Here is an 18,610-nt window from a genome sequence, read left to right as displayed (position 1 = left end):
TTTCACTTTTATAATACAACTACTAGAACCAGTTTCAATATGGCAATAGATTTAAGACTTATGTGGTTACTTCTGGTTCACTCCTAAATAACACGGGTAGAGTACTCTCACAACTACTTTTCTTTAAAAACTCTTTATTGATTGTTTGAAATTTGGACTCTATTTTTTAACACCATTGGGAGAGACGTATGAAAGTTTTCTTGTAAAGGGTGATCCATTTCGAGGTTCCCTACTTTTTTATAGAAAAAAACACAGACAATTTTAAATTTCTTATATTTTCGATAACTCGTTCGAGTATCCACGAATATCTGCCGAATGACACGCGTGATGTTTTGATCCAAGGCCTGATTCAAAGCGGTGGCCAATCGACCGGCCCAAAACGTGAAATTAGCTGCTCACCAAAGTGTTCTCTCAATAAATCCATTGATTGTTGCGATGTGTGAGAAGTGGCGCCCTCTTGTTGAAACCAAATCTCTCACGAGCTTCAATTTCAGCCATCAAATAGTCGGTTATCATGGCGAGATAACGGTCGCCATTGACAGTTACGTTCTCACCGGCATCATATTTTTAGAAATATGGACCGATGATTGAATGATGATATCACTGAACAGAATTTGGCTCGAAAACATCGGATCTTCTTAGAAGTTTTCAAGAGCCCAAAGAGCGAAGCGATGTCGATCGGGAAAGTCAAGCAGCTTCAGTTCTTGCACAAGCTGTATTTTGTATCCTTTCGATTTAATATCACGACGTAAAATGCGCCAGGTCGTTCCATACGACAGTCCGAGTTGCTACGAACGGTGCCGAATGGACCCTCCACGGTCTTCGTGCACACTCTCACCTACAGTTGCTATATTTTCTTCACTGCGTGCTGGACGTGGTATATTCGGTCGAATATTATCCAATATGAATGCTGGGGCTCAAATTGGGTGATGGTGTTGCGAATAGTACGATCAGTAGGTCGATTATGTTGACCATAAGTTGAGCGAAGCGCGCTATACACATTTAAGCAATTGACATGTTGAACAATTTGTAATCGTTGTTGAGATATGAGTCTTTCCATGATGAAATGACAAACAATACTGAACAAAAATAACATGACCGCTTGATACGACTTTCGCGTAATCTGTTAAAAAAAGTTACTCTACTTGGATCACCCGATATAATTGAAAATTATTCTACGATTTAGTTCGAAACTAAAAACCGGACCCCACTAAAATGCACATCTATCGAGGTTACTTAACCGGAATGGACCCAAATTTTTATCCGTTAAATGACTGTCGACTGAGTATTATTCCTTACAATTATTTACTGAATATGTTATACAGCTACAACAACAACTACATAGGTTTCTCTTCTATATTACACATTGACTGCTATATAATTTTAAAGATTTGCATATAGAATGGAAAACTCCTTGCTACCTGGTTTCTAGTGTAACTATTTACTCAGTTAAACAAAATTGTGCCCTTATTTTGTTACTCAATAGATGGTCGAAAAAAAGTGTGAAACGTGAAAGTAACGCACTGAGCTTACTTATACTTTGACGCCGATATTCTTGAAATTATTTTATTTGTCATAATATTATGACTTCACTGGTTTCACTTTACTTTTTAAACTAAAACAAATTTTAAAGCTTTATTTGTAAATTTTCATTCTGCTATTTTGTATTTTTTCATTTCTTTATTTCGCATTGCTTTTATTCACTGCACACATTTTGTTGTTTGTCTAAATACGAATACACCATCAACACATTATTTATTTCAACCGCTTCACACACAACGTCAATCACAAATAGCCGCAGCGCCATCCGCACTCATTCTCCAATTTACAGTTCTAACGGTATTTCATAACTCCGCGTCGAGAGTATTAACCGAATTCGCTAGTTCCATGCGTGCCGATGTCAACGGTACAACTGAAAAGGAAATTCGCATGAAAAACTCGCTTAATTTGCTGGACAAACCATTGCGACAGTGGTGAAGTCAACACACACTCTAACACACATACAAACACATGCACACATGCACACACGCACGCACACGCTTAGTGATTTATGCGCTCCACAGCTAATTTTTCTACTTGCGCGGCTTTTTTATTGCTTTTTTTTTGCTTTATTGTCGTTTTGTTGTTGTTCTTTTGCTATTCAAATCTCCAAAGTGACGACATAACGGTGACGTGCGGCATTTTTGTTTATATTTATTATTCAAATTGGCGTTGTTTTTGTTCCATTTCTCACTGAAGTCAGACGGCAAACAAAACATGTTGCAAGCTCTTGGTTGCATGTTGGCAGTTTTTTTGTTGTTAGTTGCATGCACGTGCGTCAGATGAGTTCGATCTTTGGCTATATTGAGTTTGAAAAATTTTCGTATGTCTTATTTAAGGTCCAAATTTTGGACAATATTATGAAATTTTTTTCCATAAAAGTTTGAAAGTGCTATAATGGAAATGGTAACAAAAACAGAATCAGAAAGTTTGGCAGTGATGGTTTTGTTAGAGATTCTACGGAATGGAAATTTCGAAATAGTGAATGGGCTTAAAAAACTATGGCAAATGAAATGGAAACAGAAATTGAACAGGAATTGATTTTATCAAAAATAATTTGAATTTTAATATTACTGTTTCTGTTTTATGCCAATGCTTGTACTTATAGTATGAACTTACAAAAGTGGTATAACAGAAATAGAATGTTTAAGAGAACAAATTTTCGATTTGGATGTATGGATTGAATAAAACATTTTATATGCTATTAAAATTGAGTTAATTTCTGTAACGAAATTGAAACAGAAACTGAATTCTTCGATTGTTAAAAATATGACATATATTCTTTTGATTTTAGTTATGAGCATGATTATGTTTCATTTCATGATTGCGGTTGCAGCAGAGACTTATCAAAATGTCATACCCAAAATCTAAACAGAAACAGAAAATTTTACATAACAATATTATGGTATCTAAAAATGTATGTCTAAAAATTTCATGAAATCTTGTAGCAGAAACAGAATTTTAAAAAATATATTTTAAATTCTGTAACAGTACAGAAACCGAAACTCAAAATTTAGTTTCTCATAATTTTAGCCCAAGTATTTTGTTTACTTTATGCTCTTGCTAATGAGTAATTTCATACAAGTAGACCATTTACTGACAAACATGACAGAACTGAAATGGAAACAGAAACAGATATTTTGTTAAAACAAAAACTGGTTATTAAATTATTCGAATCGTATTCAAATTGTTACTATTCATTAAGCCGTATCAACAAACGATTACGATATGGTAACGCAAAATTTTCATAAATAACTTGAAAATTACACTATAACACAACAAACTACGCTGATTTTTCGCATTTTCCGGAAAAGTTATATATTGAATATAATGAATCGTAAACAGACTTCACTTTCGTGCACAGGCACCTTTCAGAAAAATCTGAAACGTAAAAAGTTCTGGGCAGTACCGGGTTTAATGAAATCATTAATAAAATCTATTATATCATAGAATACAACAACAGAAATATATTTTATGTAAACTTTGTTTTGAAATTTTTTGAAAATGAACTAAGAATTTGTGAGTTTTTTTAGTAAACAAGAGAAAATTAAAAAACAAAAACAGAATTACTAACAGAATTGAAGTTGAGTGACAATTATAGAATAATTTAAATAAAATATAAATAATGCAACAGTTTGCCTGTGTAAAATATACGTTTGAAAAATTTTTGAAAAAAATATATGAAATTTCCACTTGCCTTCTTCTTCGAAAAACCTCTGAAAACTCTTGCTTTCAAAATGCTTTTTCTTTATATTTCATTTTCAGTTTTATTTTCTAATAAACCGAACAGCAAAACTGAAAAGTTTTGTATTTTTTTATATTTTTTTATACTTATTTTTTTATAAAAAATAATTTTGCTTAAACCATTTTGCAAACTTTTTCGGCACCATTTGGCTCAATAAACCGAAAGTAAAAATCAGATTCCACAACAGTATACAATAAAACACCACCATAAATAGTACGTTTCCAGTATGACATCGGGCAAGGCTTATTTGAAAAGGAAGATGGCTGGTGTTGAAATCGAACATTTGAACATAACCGAAGCGAAACGCGTCGAACACCATTTGTACGAGACACTCCAATCTGAGCTGTGTTTCGAGGGCTGCATGACATGCGCCAAGTACTTCGAGTATCTCGTGTGCGAGGAGAATGAGCTGATGACGGATAAATTCATCAACCAACGCATGTTGGTCAACAAGACGGAACTGCTAAAGTTATACGAAACATGCAAAGCAGCCGAGCTAGTGTCGAAACTGAAGACGTGTCTTAGCCGAAAATCCACCTACGAACTTATCTATCAAGCTTGGAATATAGCGAAAAGTTTACCCGATGCTTTCTATTGGTTCACGAAGAGTTTTCTCGAAATCATTATCGTAATAGCCGATTCGTTTGGGGTGAACGATGTGCTCTGCTGCGAGTTTCGTGCGAAGATTTATACGCATTATGCCGTGTTTTACATGCAAAGAAGTGAGTTTTTGTTGTGCGTTTAGAAAGTATATGCTGTTGTTGTAGTTTTCGAAGTGGTAGCAGCATTGAGTTTGATTTTGATTTGGGAAATCTTCATTTCACTACTTTGTCGATGTGAAAACTTAGGTTTGTAAGGATTTGAAACTTTCTTTTTGAAGTTATGCAGCAGCATTTTTTTGAACCTTGAGAGATACTTCTCTACGGCGAATTCATATTTTCATTCGTCCATCCATTAGGAACTTGGAGATTGGACCGTGGCGAGATTTGAAGATACTCCAAAGAGTAAAGTTTGTGAAGGTTTAGGGTGGTGTCTACTACTCAGTAGTTACCGATCTCATTATAGGTGCTGCTTTTACTTTTCTGAACCGTTTTTTCCCGCTTATATAGAAAATGTCTTCTTGTAAACACTTCCAGGGGCTCATGATTTCCAAAAAGAAATAAAATACTTCGAGAAAGCGCTATCGTTGAGTCGTGCTAAGGACTGGCGTACCGACAATATTACACGCGTGTTTGATGAGAAAAATTTACACGAATTTGTTGGTGTAAACTTTGCAAGCGTTCTCTTCAAATCGGCAATGGCATTTATACATACCGATCCAAGGTACGGCATTGAACAAGCTGATCGATCGATTAAATGTATAGCCGAAGGTGAGTTCTAACTGAGGATCAATCTACTCACAAGCGTGTCCATGTGTTTGTGTATATTGCAGTTGGTCAATTGAAGCTGAAAATTTTAGTCGTGAAAGCCATATTGGTGAAAGCGCGTCTACTTATCGAGATCAGCAATTACAAGGAGGCTATGAAGAATTTAAGAACCGCTGAGCGTTATGTGACGGGCGAGAAGACAAGCGAGTTCCAGAAAGTGAGATGTGAAATTAACATTTGCAAAGGGATTTGTTATGAAAAGTATGTTAATCTTTTTATATATTGAGACTAGGACCACTACCTACCTACCTCTCTCATATTTATTCCAAAGTTTGGGCAACACATCCTATGCCATGGCCAAACTGAAATTGGCTGTTCTGCTAGCGCGACATCTGGAGCTGAATAAACAATTGGGCTTATCATTGTTGCAAATAGCCAAGATTTATATGAAAACCCCAAATAAATATTATTTAGCAGAGAATGCGTTGAGAGAGGCACGCGACGTATTCCAAGAAGAAAAAGAGTCGGAAAATAAGATATGCGTCAAATATATGTTCGCCTTATTGCAAACCGAAGTGAATCACAAATCTTTCATAGATCTCATTAAGCAGTCAGAATTTAATTATTGTGATTTGTATAAGTTACGCCAATGGAAGTATCAAGCGAAGCCATTCTGGAAACGCCGTGGCTTGATCACCTTTATAAAGTCCTATACTACAATGAGTCTACTAAGTCGGATCACCTCGGATTTGCCTTCGGACGAGAGTGAAGAGGTCGAAGAGCAGACTACTGAGATTAGCGAGTCTGAGTCGGAGGAGATGAGTAGCGATCCGCTCGATTGTCTATTGAATGAGTATAAATAACGGCGCGAGAGTACAGTTTATATGTGAGTGAAATGTTAATTTGTAGCAAAATCAAAGCAAAATCGCAATAAATATAAACAAAATTATAACTAAACCAAGTCGGTTTCATTTGGGAGGCGAAAAACTATTATTTGGAACTAAGGCGCTTGAACGTCTATTAGTTACTCAGCTTTAAGCATGGTATCTCTGTTCTCGAGCTGATGATAGTTATAAACTAACGTGACCTCCATCAAATTCAAGACCTTGAGTTCTCATATAGGATCCACAAATTTATGAATTTTAGTTTTTTCGCCGAAAGGTCTTTTCGATAATCATATTCCCCGGCCTTTATATATTAGGTTGGCAAATATCTCCCTTCCGCATTTTTGTCTTTGGAATTTCACGGCTATGTATAGTATAAAGCGCTACAGAAATCGTATCTGGCAATACTATACATTTTTGAAAGGTCTTGACATAACCTACATAACGACGCTATGTATAATTAGTTTGGATATTCCGTTCAACAGTTATAGACGTGTAAACATGGAGGTCACTAACTCCGAAATTCGCGCTATTTTAAAGTTTTCCTTCGTTAAAGGCAAATCCGCAAAAGAAACGTTCCACTTCGATCTGCGGAGGAATGGTTTCGCCGCTTCAGAGTGGGTGAAAACGACACAATGGATAAACCAGCCGACGGCAGACCTGAATACCGATCAAATCATGGAAATCACCGAGTTAGACCGGCATGTGGCATCTCGTGACATCGTGCGGGAGATGGGAGTTAGTCATCAAACCATTTTGAACCATCTGCAGAAAGCAGGCGATGCGGACCGAATCATCGCCTGCGATATGCTGCTGAAACAGAACGAACTCGACCCATTTTTGAAGTGAATGGAGACTGGCGACGAAAAATGGATCACATACAACAATATCAAGCGAAAACGGTCGTGGTCGAAGCTGGTGAATCGTTCCAAACAGTGTCCAAGCCGAGATTGACGGCCAGGAAGGTTTTGCTGTGTGTTTGGCGGGATGGGAAGGGAATCATCCACTATGAGCTGACGCTTAATTTTACCATCTACTGCGAACAACTGACCGCTTGCAGCAGACAATCGGCCAGAAGCGTTCAGAATTGGACAACTGGAAAGGTGAAGTGTTCCAGGACAACGCCAGACCACACACTTAGTTGATGACTCGTCAGATGCTACGGGAGCTCGGATTGGAGGTTTTATCGCATCCACCATATAGCCCGGACATGGCGCCAAGTGATTAACATCTTTTCCTGTCCATTTGCGAACGCCCTTGTTGTTGTAAAGTTGAACTCAAAAGAGGCTTGTGAATAGTGGCTGTCCAAGTTCCCCAAAAATAAGGACAGGGGCTTCTACGAGGGGGATATTATGAAGTTGCCGTCTGGATGGCAACAGATTATCGAACGAAACGGCGCATATTTGAACTAAATCCGATCACTGTAACACTTTATGAAGCATTGAATAAACAGCAAAAAAGGCGGAAAGGAGATATTTGTCAAACTAATATTAAACGCTAAACATTACTATTAGAGTGTGTATAAGTAACTTTTCATTGAAAATCATATTTTGCTGATGACTTTGTCTTATTTAACTTAAAATACCTGTGATCTTTGTTAAATATTCTAAGTAACGATTCTATGTTAAGTTGTATGAGGTAACCATGAAATCAATATAGTCAGTAATACATAAATATAAATGTTTAATTTAGCTTGACTTAACTTAACTTAAATTAACGTAACGTAACATAACACACTTAACCGAACTTAACCTAACTTAACGTAACTCAACTTTAACGACATTTTTTCAATTTACTGCTTAACATAATTTTTTTAATTTTCCATAACTTAACTTAACATAACTTAACGTAACCTAACTTTGTCAGGGTTTTTTTTAATATAACTTAACTTAATTCAAGTTAACTTAACTATAGTATTTTAGTCACGCTTAATTTATGTTGGCGTAAAATATTCCTACAACTACTTTGAGAACCAGTTCGTTAATTAAGCCACGACTGTTGTCTTTATCTACAAACACACATATGTATAAATATTCAAGCTCCTATCGTAGACACACACTAAGCTTTACCTTAAAAGCATTCATTGAAAAGCTCTAAAGCACGAACATTCACATTCCAATGAGCTTTTGTGTTGCGCTGAATAAGTTCATGTAGATACTTTCAGATAAATAGAGGAGAAACGAGAAAGCTGCGGCGAAATGCCTACAACAAACAAACACACATGCATATTTAATGGTACTTTCTTTTAACGCTGCGGAGGCTGTGCCACCTTTGAGTTCCATTTGAGTTGAGTCAATTTACATATGCAAACACGCACTCACACTCCAACTCAACTAAAACGAACTGTGAAAGTGTTGAATAGTGTGCGCTTGGTTTAAGTGAAGGCGTCTACTTACGCACACAAATACAACGCTGAGTGCATTACGATTATACCATTTGCATATTCATGGGTAAGGGTCGTGAGCATTTTCAGCGAAAGGTACACTCAGCAGTTATTCGTAAATATAGTTATATGTATGTGAGTTGGCCAGCAGACACCTGATGCTGCTGTGGCAATCCTTTCTGCGATGGAGTTCACCGTTCGCCGTTCACAAGGCAACAAGGTGGGCTGCTGAAGGTGAGGCGTGCGGGATGTTTTATTGTTTAAATCTTATTTTTTTCAGACACTCACATAATTCTTATTCTCTTATTTTTGCCTTTTTTGTTGTTGTTGTTGTTTACTATTATTATACTTTTATGATCTTTGCATATCTCTTTTGTTTTGAAATTTTCATATTTTTTTTGTCTTGTCCTCCAAATCTTTTGTTTCATTAATGCGACGAAGTGCTCATATAAGAAAAAAAAATATTTCAGGCTTTCGCATATGAAAATAGGTTTATATGTATGTGTGTGTGCTGCTTAAGTTGAAGGTGAATTGAAAATAATACAAGGCGCAACAAGCAATTCTAAGCAGCGACAGCGTTTATGCCCTTGTGTGTATGTCAATATATATATATACATGTATCCGTATGCTCGCGCTGTGTACTTGAACTGGCACCTGTCTGCCGTTTGATCTGTCTGCCTTATTTACAGGTGTTTCCTATAGCCATTGTACTTTTATTTATTAATAGCTTCTGTGGATTAATATGTAAGTGTGTTTGTATGTATGTATCATGCTATCTTTGTTAACGCTGCTAAATTTAGACTTTGTGGACGTATAAAGTGAGATTGATGATGCATTTAGAGACAATGTCATGATGACAACATGCTTAAAAGAGCTTAAAAGTGCTAGAATTTTTACTGAATTTAAGTTAGATGCTAAATGCTAAAGTGATAATTGCTGTTGCTGAAGTGTTTTAATTGAATCAGAGCTCATAGAAAAAAAATGATTTATCGATTTCAAAGTTTAGTAAAGCATATTTTATTTTTAGGCCAGTGAGAACTCGAAAATAAAAAGTATGAGACTTTTCCCAGAAACATTTAGCTACCACATCACCAATGGAATGGAAGAGCCAGGATATTCTATACTGTATAATCTAAGTCTCCTCTGTTCGTAGAGTTCCTAACACAATATTATTTTAAAGTTCTTATTGTGAAAGTCCGAGCTTAGCAACACATTATGTATAAGTTTAAGTTATGGAGATAAAAGAAACTTGTTATACGTTAAAGTAAATCAAGCTAACGGGGTCACAAGATAATTAAATTTTTTTCCCTTTAATGTTATTGAGCGTGTGACTTAGCAGCAGAAGTCGCGAGTTCTAATCAAATGCTCACATCTTATCTGTCTCAAAATATATGTGAATATTACCAGATTTGGACCATATAAGAGAAATGAAAGGCTGCAACAGTGAGATAAATGTTATTTGGAATTTCAGAACTGAGATTGATCTTACTTGGTATAGTATCGCATTACAAATCGGTTTTGCTTCGAGGGGACCTCAAACTTCCTTACTCAATTTCTTTCGTAAGTTCTTACATTACAGTGTTGTTTTTATTGTTGTAATGACTTAAAACTCGAATCCCAATAGTTTTAAAGTAATCTGTCATTGAATATTCCTTTGAATAAAGATTTTGGTAAGTTCTGGCTCCGGTTGAGCCCAAGATCGAATTTTAACAGAAATCTGCATCAATAATTAAAGAGCTCGTTCAAGCTTGGCGGTGCTGTAGACAAATGTAGTTACTATTCGACGAATTGTTCCAATGAATAGGCTCTAAGCCTCTTTTTTATAAAAAATATTTTTTTGAAACTTTGGTGAGGCCTCTATTGGGATATGGCTACGTAGTATGGAATCCTAGTTATCAAATATATTCGGATAAGTTAGAGTCCGTTCAAAAACAATTTGTACTTTTTGCTTTAAGGCATTTGCATTGGGATTCAGGCTTAAATCTCCCTTCATATACTAATTGTTTAAAGTTATTAATCTACCTACAGTCGTAGAGAAATGATTGGCAAATTATTATTAGTAAAGCTTCTGAATGGAACAGTTTATAGCACATTTCTCTTGCCTGATATTAATATCAATGTCCCTCCTCGCTCATTAGACCCTATATTTTAAATTCTTCTAGAACAAATTTTGAATTACACGAACCATTCCGTGGTATATGTCATGATTTAAATTCTCGCTGTATAACATTTGATCTATCATACTCAGCATTTAAGAAACTATTATATTTTCTCTTAATAAATAATATTCTAAAAATTTAAAACATTCTTTCACATAATTCTAAATCTTATCTGTTGAAATTTTTATTTGTATAGCTTAGCAGTAGAAGATCTCTACAGAGCCTAAAAAACTCCTGCTTTTCAAGACTTGGCAAACTCCGCTCATTTGCGGACTGCGCGTCTCGCGTCGGTTGGGCGGGAGGAGGGTAATCATTGGGTTTATTATTATTCTAAAGCACATTTCGTATTGTAACGGCTCCATTTAACAGTTAATGAATTTACATCGCCTGTTTGGTTCACATTGACAACAGCATTTCTTCGATCATGAAGATTTCAGACTTCAGATTGTTGTAATGTTCATGGGCGGATCTATTAACTTTGCAAAAGATCGCTTTTAGCATAGACTCTTAAGTTGAGATTTAACTGTAATGAACTCGTAGGACAAAGGCTTTACCTCATTCACTCTTTTTGACGGATTCTCAGGTGATGTATTATCTGCTGCGTCACTTGTGTTGTGTACCTCTATAATCAGAGTCGATGAATAAGATTAATTTAAATATTCATAATCTGAACTGAGTTAGGCAGAATACCTGCCGAAGCAATAAACTCCACTCCATTATTAAAATATGATATTTAGTAATAAATTATTGAAACTCACTAACTTTTTATTAAATTCTGGTGTAACATAATGCAAAAGCAATTAAAACAATCAAATCCCTCGACAAAGATTTCGCTTACCTCCGCGTTGCCAATGAATTATGAAGCGATTATTTGCACCGTCCTCAATCGGTGAATCCTTTTGACATTATCCGCGCTGCAATTCATTTTAATCAGTCTCAATTAACAGTAACGAACATCCACACAAAAACACACCGACACACATATGTATGTTCGAATCCCAAGCGATCTTCTAAATGTTGGGCAAAAAGTATGTCACTCTACACGCTGGTCGCTTGGACTCTTTTTCAACCTAAAACTCTTGGCTACACCACCAGCTGCACGGCGGGTGATTATTAATTGCACAAAAGTCAACAATGTCCCATAAATCAAAGGAAATAATTTCATTAAAATGCCAATAAAAGTGCAAAGTAAATAAAAACTGGGACAAGGTGCAATGTGAACGAGAGAATGAAGAACAATTTGCCGAGAATGAGAGACAGCAAAAACACGGATGAAACATTGATTAGAAAAACTGTATACAAGGACAAGTGCTTGCGGATATATGTGGTAAAGGCAAGTCTGCGTGCGACGCATTTAAAAGCAGAGTAATATAAGATTTTTCAAAGTTCAACTTTAAAGTTAAGTTAAACATCAATGTTGAGGATGGCGAAAATGAGTTCTTCGATCTCATTAAAGATGTAAAAGTAGTCGGGCTTTTTAAAGATATTTGCTACGAGGGTAGGTCAGTGTGTACGACGGATAAGGTTCAGAAACCCTTCTTGTTAGTGGTTTTCTTTATATTAGAGAAGAAATGTAAGTAAATGCCTGGTAATGAATAATAATAATGTCTTCATAACATGTCATGTCTGTCCACAAATTCTGGAAGTTGCTCTTATTTTTTGCTTAATACAAATTCTTGGAGAGATTCCTATACTTTTATTTATGAGTTAGTTAGCTTTGGCTACAACAAGGAAAGTTTAAATGTAAGAACGGACTTGAGTCCATTTGGTGCTTCACATTTGTGATGCTGACTGTTGAAATGTGAAATCGACCTTGCATTTGACCTAATAACAAACTTAACTTACCTGCTTAGTAGAGTCACGTCAATAATTTTCAATAATAGAATTCGGACTATAAAGAGAGCTTTGGTTAAGTCTTTATAGGAGATAATGTATTTTAATTTATATGAACTCACCCTAAATGTAGGCAAGGTTTTGTAATAATGACAAATACAAGTAACATAAAATGTTGCCTACCTTTAGGCGCCCGATGAAAAATCGTTTTACCGCAGACAGACACAAACTATTACTGATGAATTTCTGATATCTTTTGTAATATGACTCGGGTGGTTCGAAATGCTTGCCACATGTATTTATGGAAGTAAAATAAAATGATTTTTGGCAATAATTATTTAAGGAAAACTCGTTAATTTTGTATATTTTAATAGAAGTACGAAAGTGAATAAAAACTAAAATTAAAAATAAAATTAAAAATAAGATATATTTCTTCTTCTGAACAACAAACTTTCGAAACGACCCTCGTAACTACCGCATCAACAATTTTGTTATTGTGTTTATTGCTGGCGCTAAATGCTACATACTGTTTGCGAACTGAAAATATCGTCCCTTGCCTTCTAATTGTTACTTTATTACATTTGTTGGTTTTTATAATTTCTTATTTGTCGTTTTTAATGTCACTTCAAGCTGTTGCTGTCGGCTATGTTGTCCGACGAAACAAACTTTTCTGCTACGCTCAGTGTGTGTATGGGTCGCCAACGACTCCCCCACCACTGCAGTGCGACGCTGTCATTGCGCCGTATTCCCCACGGTGCTGTCCATGACAATCAGTAGCGTCGAATAAGAGCCACCAACTGCGCCGGGTCGGGGCATACCGGCTGCTGTAGGTGATCGGTGGTTGACGGTGGCGGTTGAAAGCTGACTTTGCACTGTATTTACGTGGCGTGTGGTGGCGCTGAAGCTGCTGAAGGCACCAGCAATGGTAGCCAAAGCAGCAACATTAGTGGGAACTGATGTGATGCGCTGGTGCCTGTATTTTGTTTACTCTAAAAAAAAAACAATAATAACAACAATAATAAGACATACACATGGCACAACGCCTTAATATTATATTAAACTAATTATCCAACATTGCCACTCAACAAATTATTACGTATACGCCATGTAGACCACTTGCGCTCCGCCTTCAGCCGCCTGCTTTGTTGATTGAAGCGCATAGCGGTGAGCAGGTAAAGCTGTGGAAATGTGTAAACACAAGCATATTATGATTACTTTGCTTTTTGGCAGGTAGCAAGGCCACATGAGCACACACACACAAACTCATATTTACATTTACTTGTCAACAGTTGAAAAACGCGTCTTTACCGCTCTCACCTGCAAACGCGTGTAGCAAGCCGCGCTATGCGCTGCATATGCATATATGTATCTCTGCTAATTCTTGTTCTTCTTGTTATTGTTGCTGTTTGTTGTTACTTGACGTGTCGTTAAAATTTAACCTGCCACTCGAGTGCTTTTCTTCAAGTCATTTCGCCACAATTCACGAAATGTGCGTCAACGCGTGCCACAAATTCTTATCAAAGGCATACGCTGGTGTGGCATTTTGGTGCTTATTACGTAAGTGCTTAAGTGCTGCTTATCTTAAATCAAGTATTTTAAGGAACTTTGAGTTTGTTGCAGCTTTTTCATAAAACTTTTAAAGTCATGTTTATGCTGTAATTAACTGTTTTTTGAAGAAATAGCAAAAAGGTATTAAGTATTTCAGTATTTTAGTACTTAAGTATTTAAGTATTTAACTATTTAAGTATTTAAGTATTTGAGTATTATTATAAAAATAATAAAAATCATAATTCATTGCAACCATTATGCGAATCCCATCTAATAATCTCGCTTTCCAATCTCGTCTGGGATTACATTATGCAATTGCCTTATCTGCCGAGTAATCTCAGCAAAAACTTGATTTTGCATGCAACAACAAAAGAAACTCTATTTATCCGTTCATTCAAACACTCAGTCGCAAGACGCAAGCAGTGAGAACTCAGCAGCAATGCAGAAAAAAATTCAAATCTCGAAACTTAAATTTGAATGCGTATAAAAGCACAAAAGATCAACTGACAGATACACGTAAAAGTTCTGAAAGAGCATACGAAGAAATGGAAGGATAACTACAACAACCAACAACAGCGGTAAGCAACATGCAACAGCACCTAAGCAACGGCAATTCTGACGCACCTACTATATTAGCTGCTTTCATCGATGTTATTGCTATTGTGGTTGTGCTTGTTGTTTTTGTTGTTCTTGTTGGTATTCACCTTGTGGTGCGTTGCGCCCAACAATAACAATGGAAGAATCTCTTATGAAAACAGCATTAAATCTAGAACACAATAAAGCAATCGGAGATTTTCTGTGTGGATATGAGAGATAGCGTAGTAAACTTCAAGTAAGGTGGTTAGTATATGCGGTCGTAACTCAATGCTGGATACTCAACAGGGACTGAAGAGGAATATTTATTTGCTTCAAGTTCAGAATGGCTGAAAATAGTATATCGAATGAAATCAGATTAAAGACTTTGTAGAGGGACCACAGAGAGCAGAAATATGCTAAGAGCTCCTGCTGGGCTTCAAAGGAAGAGCTTGAAAATGGTGTGGAATAAAGCTGATGAGGTCTCTTCCGCAACTTGTAACTCATAACTGGATTCAGTGATGCAATGAAATATCTTTTCTCTGCACTCTTTCTTTCAATTTTAGGTATTTTTACTAGTAAATTGATATAATGTATAATCCTTTAAAGATGGTCGTAATAAATCCTTCATTTTCCTCATAAATTCGAGTTTAAAATTTAAACTCCGTGATGATGAGTAGTGTTTAATACTAAATTCCATGTTTAAGAGTGGTTTTTAATAATGAACTCCGTATTAATGAGTAGTGTTTAATGTTAAACTCAGTATTTAAGAGTAGAGTTTAATAATAAACTCGTTGTTTATGAGTAGTATCTAATACAATACTACGTGACCAAGAGTAGTGTTTAATGTTAAACTCCGAGTTTAAGAATAGTGTTTAATATTAAACTTAGAGTTTAAAAGTAGTGTTTAATGTTAAACTCAGAGTTTAAGAGTAGTGTTTGTTAGTGTTTAATACTATACTACGTGACCAAGAGTCGTGTTTAATGTTAAACTCCGAGTTTAAAAGTAGTTTTTAATCTTATATTCCGAGTTTAAAAGTAGTGTTTAATGTTAAACTCCGGATTTAAGAGTAGTGTTTGATGTTAAACTCCAAGTTAAAGAGTAGTGTTTAATGCTAAATTCTAAAAAATCGAGTTTATACGTCGTTCTACTAAAAATCTAACTCGAATCCTTTATGCTCTCACATACAACCACTAGAAGAAGAAGATTATTTTCACCTTGTGTGCAACAGGATTACGCTCGGGTATAAAAACAAGCACCAAAGCAAAAGCAAAAAACACAAATTTAAATAAAAAGCTCGCAGACAGCCAAAGACAACAAAGCAGGAGAAAAAATTGCTGGCAAACACGAAAAAGAAAAACATATCAATAAAAAATGCAACCCATATCAAAAACCATAAAAGGTGATGAAATACGGCCGTGAACTGATGTATATCAAACGGCAACACAAACGCACACAAACACACAGACAGCCACTCACTAATCCATGTGTTTGCCTATCAACCTCTTTACGCATACATTACGCCACACACGCGTCTCTCTCTCTGTGTGTGTGTGCGTGAGTTATTAGTTGGCATTTACCACATTCGCTGCATTTGTGTTTATATGGATGTGTGTGCGACAGGTGTATTCGGTTGGCTTGCGGTGTGCTAGCGAGCAGCGTAACGCATGTTATGCGCTATTAAGGTAGATGGAAGAGCATGCCACACCAGCAGCAACAACAACAGCAGCCAATAGCGAAGAAAGAGTAGTATATTTGATGACAGCGCGACTCGTCGCTGTGGGGTCTCTGCAGGCTCTGGTGTACGCACGCCAATATAAAGCGAAACGAAAAGAATAATTGAAAAAATTAAGTGAAATTTTTTAAGCAGACAAAGCTTAGTTATGGATTTTAATTTTGAAATATCGTTTGACGTCGGAAATTGAGCTGAGTAAAGCTGCAGATTTGTCGTCGTGGAAAATTCGATTTGTTGCGCAAAAGTGTTGAACTAAAAAGCAAAGCGGGTTAATATTGAAGGTGATGTTTTTCGGAAAAAAATGGAACGGTCATAAAAATTTGCATTTAATAATGGTGAAAGAACGTTTAGACATTGATAACTTAGTAAGAGTTTTAGTAGTGTCAATATATTACGCTGAAGATATTTGCTATTTATTGGGGACAAGTAGATAGACGGCACTTCGAGAGAAAGGTTTTGCGGAAGATTTATGGTCCCTTAAACATTGGCAACGGCGAATACCGCAGAAGATAGAATGATGAGCTGCATGTGTTGTTCGACGACATAGACATAGTCCAGCGAATAAAAAGACAGCGGCTACGCTGGCTGGGTCATGTTGTTCGAATGGACGAAAGTGCCCCAGCTCTGAAAGTTTTCGATGCAGTACCCGCTGGTGGAAACCGAGGAAGAGGGAGACCTCCACTCCGATGGAAGGACCAGGTGGAGAAGGACCTGTCTTCACTTTGTATTACCAATAGGCGCCAAACTGCCAGAAGGAGGGATGTGTGGCGCGCTGTTGTGGACTCGGCTATAACCGCGTAAGCGGTGTCTACGCCAGTCAAGAAGAAGAAGTAGATAAGCTTTTGTTTTCCTGAGAGAGTACTATTATTTCTTCTAATTACTGATCATAGTCCTCCAGACATCCAGTTAGGACAGTTAATGTCACTAATTCCAGCGACTAAGAACACGTCACAATTAGATAGTTATAAACCGGACGGTGCGGTGTTCCTAAAGAACTAAAAAATAAATGGTGTTCCATTACGATCCTATTTTTTTAAGAAAAAAAAAAACAGAAAATACAAATTTAGTGGGGAATGTTTGTTATCATTCGAAAGCACATTCTTTAGCATTCATTTTTTTAAGATAATCTCTTTCAAATGTTGGCCGCGGCTACATTTCAGATGGTTCTTCCGTTTATTACAATTTTCGATGACTCGTTCGAGCATTTCGAATGACACGTGTGATACTGTGCTCCATGGCCTGAATCGAAGCGGGATTGTCCGCATAGACTTAAGACTTTACATATCGCCACAGGAAAAGGTTTAACGGTGTAGTATCACACGATCTTGGTGGCCAATCGACCGACCCAAAACGTGAAATAATCTGCTCACCGAAGTTTTCTCTCAATAAATACACTGATTGATGCGGTGTGTGGGAAGTGCCGCCGTCTTGTTGAAATGCCATCGGCAAAACGCCTTGGGCTTATTATAAATCTTTAAAAGCGATTTATTTCGATTCCAGCCAGTACGGAATGGACGACTTAAGTTACGAGATCTAGCCTCTCTTTTAGACTTAGTCTTGTGAGCGCTAAACCGTAAAAGAAAGTGTCAAAGTGATGTCCTATCGTCTCAACGACTTCAGCAGTTGTATTTCGGTAGAATTTTCAGCCTCACCGCAAGGATGGTTGGACAAGATTTCTATAGTGGAATATTAGTTTTCCTTCCTTCGGTACAACCAGCTTAGTTCCTATCGATAAACGAATATGAAACCAAGGTCTTAAAGAGCTGTGTATTTTCTCTTTTTGTAATTGCTTCTCTATTATGAACCATAGGTTCCATATCTACAGATTCCCACAAATAGAATCCTAAAAACATGAGGAAATCCGAAGGGATTAATGACAAACCCTTCATATACTATAGACTATGTAGCGGATATGCTTCTACAATTTGCCTATAAATTCCTTCAATATTTCCAAAAGCAACCATTCCATATAATATATAACTTTAAAAAATATTGAAAATCATATTTTTTGCTCGTAACGCCTTCTTCCGCAACTATTCATCGATAACCAATAATTTTGATGCAACAAATTTACTAGAAATTTCATTTTCAGCCGCTAACTGATCGGCTGACTGCCTGCAGAAGAGTGTTCCTCTAGCACTTGAAAGTTTTTCAATATACCCACTTGCAGTCATCCGTAGTACACCCCACCGCCACCACCACAAACTAATAGAGTTCAGAGAACGCTATAATAAACTGCGCACTGCAGCAGCGTAACAACAACAATACAATAGCACCAGTTGAAGCTTCAATAAGCAACAGCAGCATTACAAGTAACGGCTCAATGGCTCAATAAGCAAGTCG

General features: G+C 36.5%; 1 protein-coding gene across 1 annotated transcript; it reads left to right on the top strand.

Annotated features, from left to right (window-relative positions):
- Window positions 1-3,798: 3,798 nt before the first annotated feature.
- LOC105210014 (uncharacterized) lies at window positions 3,799-6,108 on the top strand. The gene is made up of 4 exons (XM_011180727.3): window positions 3,799-4,506; window positions 4,921-5,154; window positions 5,217-5,412; window positions 5,483-6,108. Exons 1-4 carry the CDS (start codon window positions 4,011-4,013, stop codon window positions 6,012-6,014), a joined length of 1,458 nt encoding a protein of 485 aa, XP_011179029.1. The 5' UTR covers window positions 3,799-4,010; the 3' UTR covers window positions 6,015-6,108.
- The last annotated feature ends 12,502 nt before the right edge of the window (window positions 6,109-18,610 follow it).

Source organism: Zeugodacus cucurbitae, chromosome 5, assembly GCF_028554725.1.
Source record: "Zeugodacus cucurbitae isolate PBARC_wt_2022May chromosome 5, idZeuCucr1.2, whole genome shotgun sequence".
Classification (NCBI taxonomy): Eukaryota; Metazoa; Arthropoda; class Insecta; order Diptera; family Tephritidae; genus Zeugodacus; species Zeugodacus cucurbitae.
The sequence above is the reverse complement of the archived record's forward strand: the minus strand, read 5'-3'. Positions and strand labels throughout refer to the sequence as shown.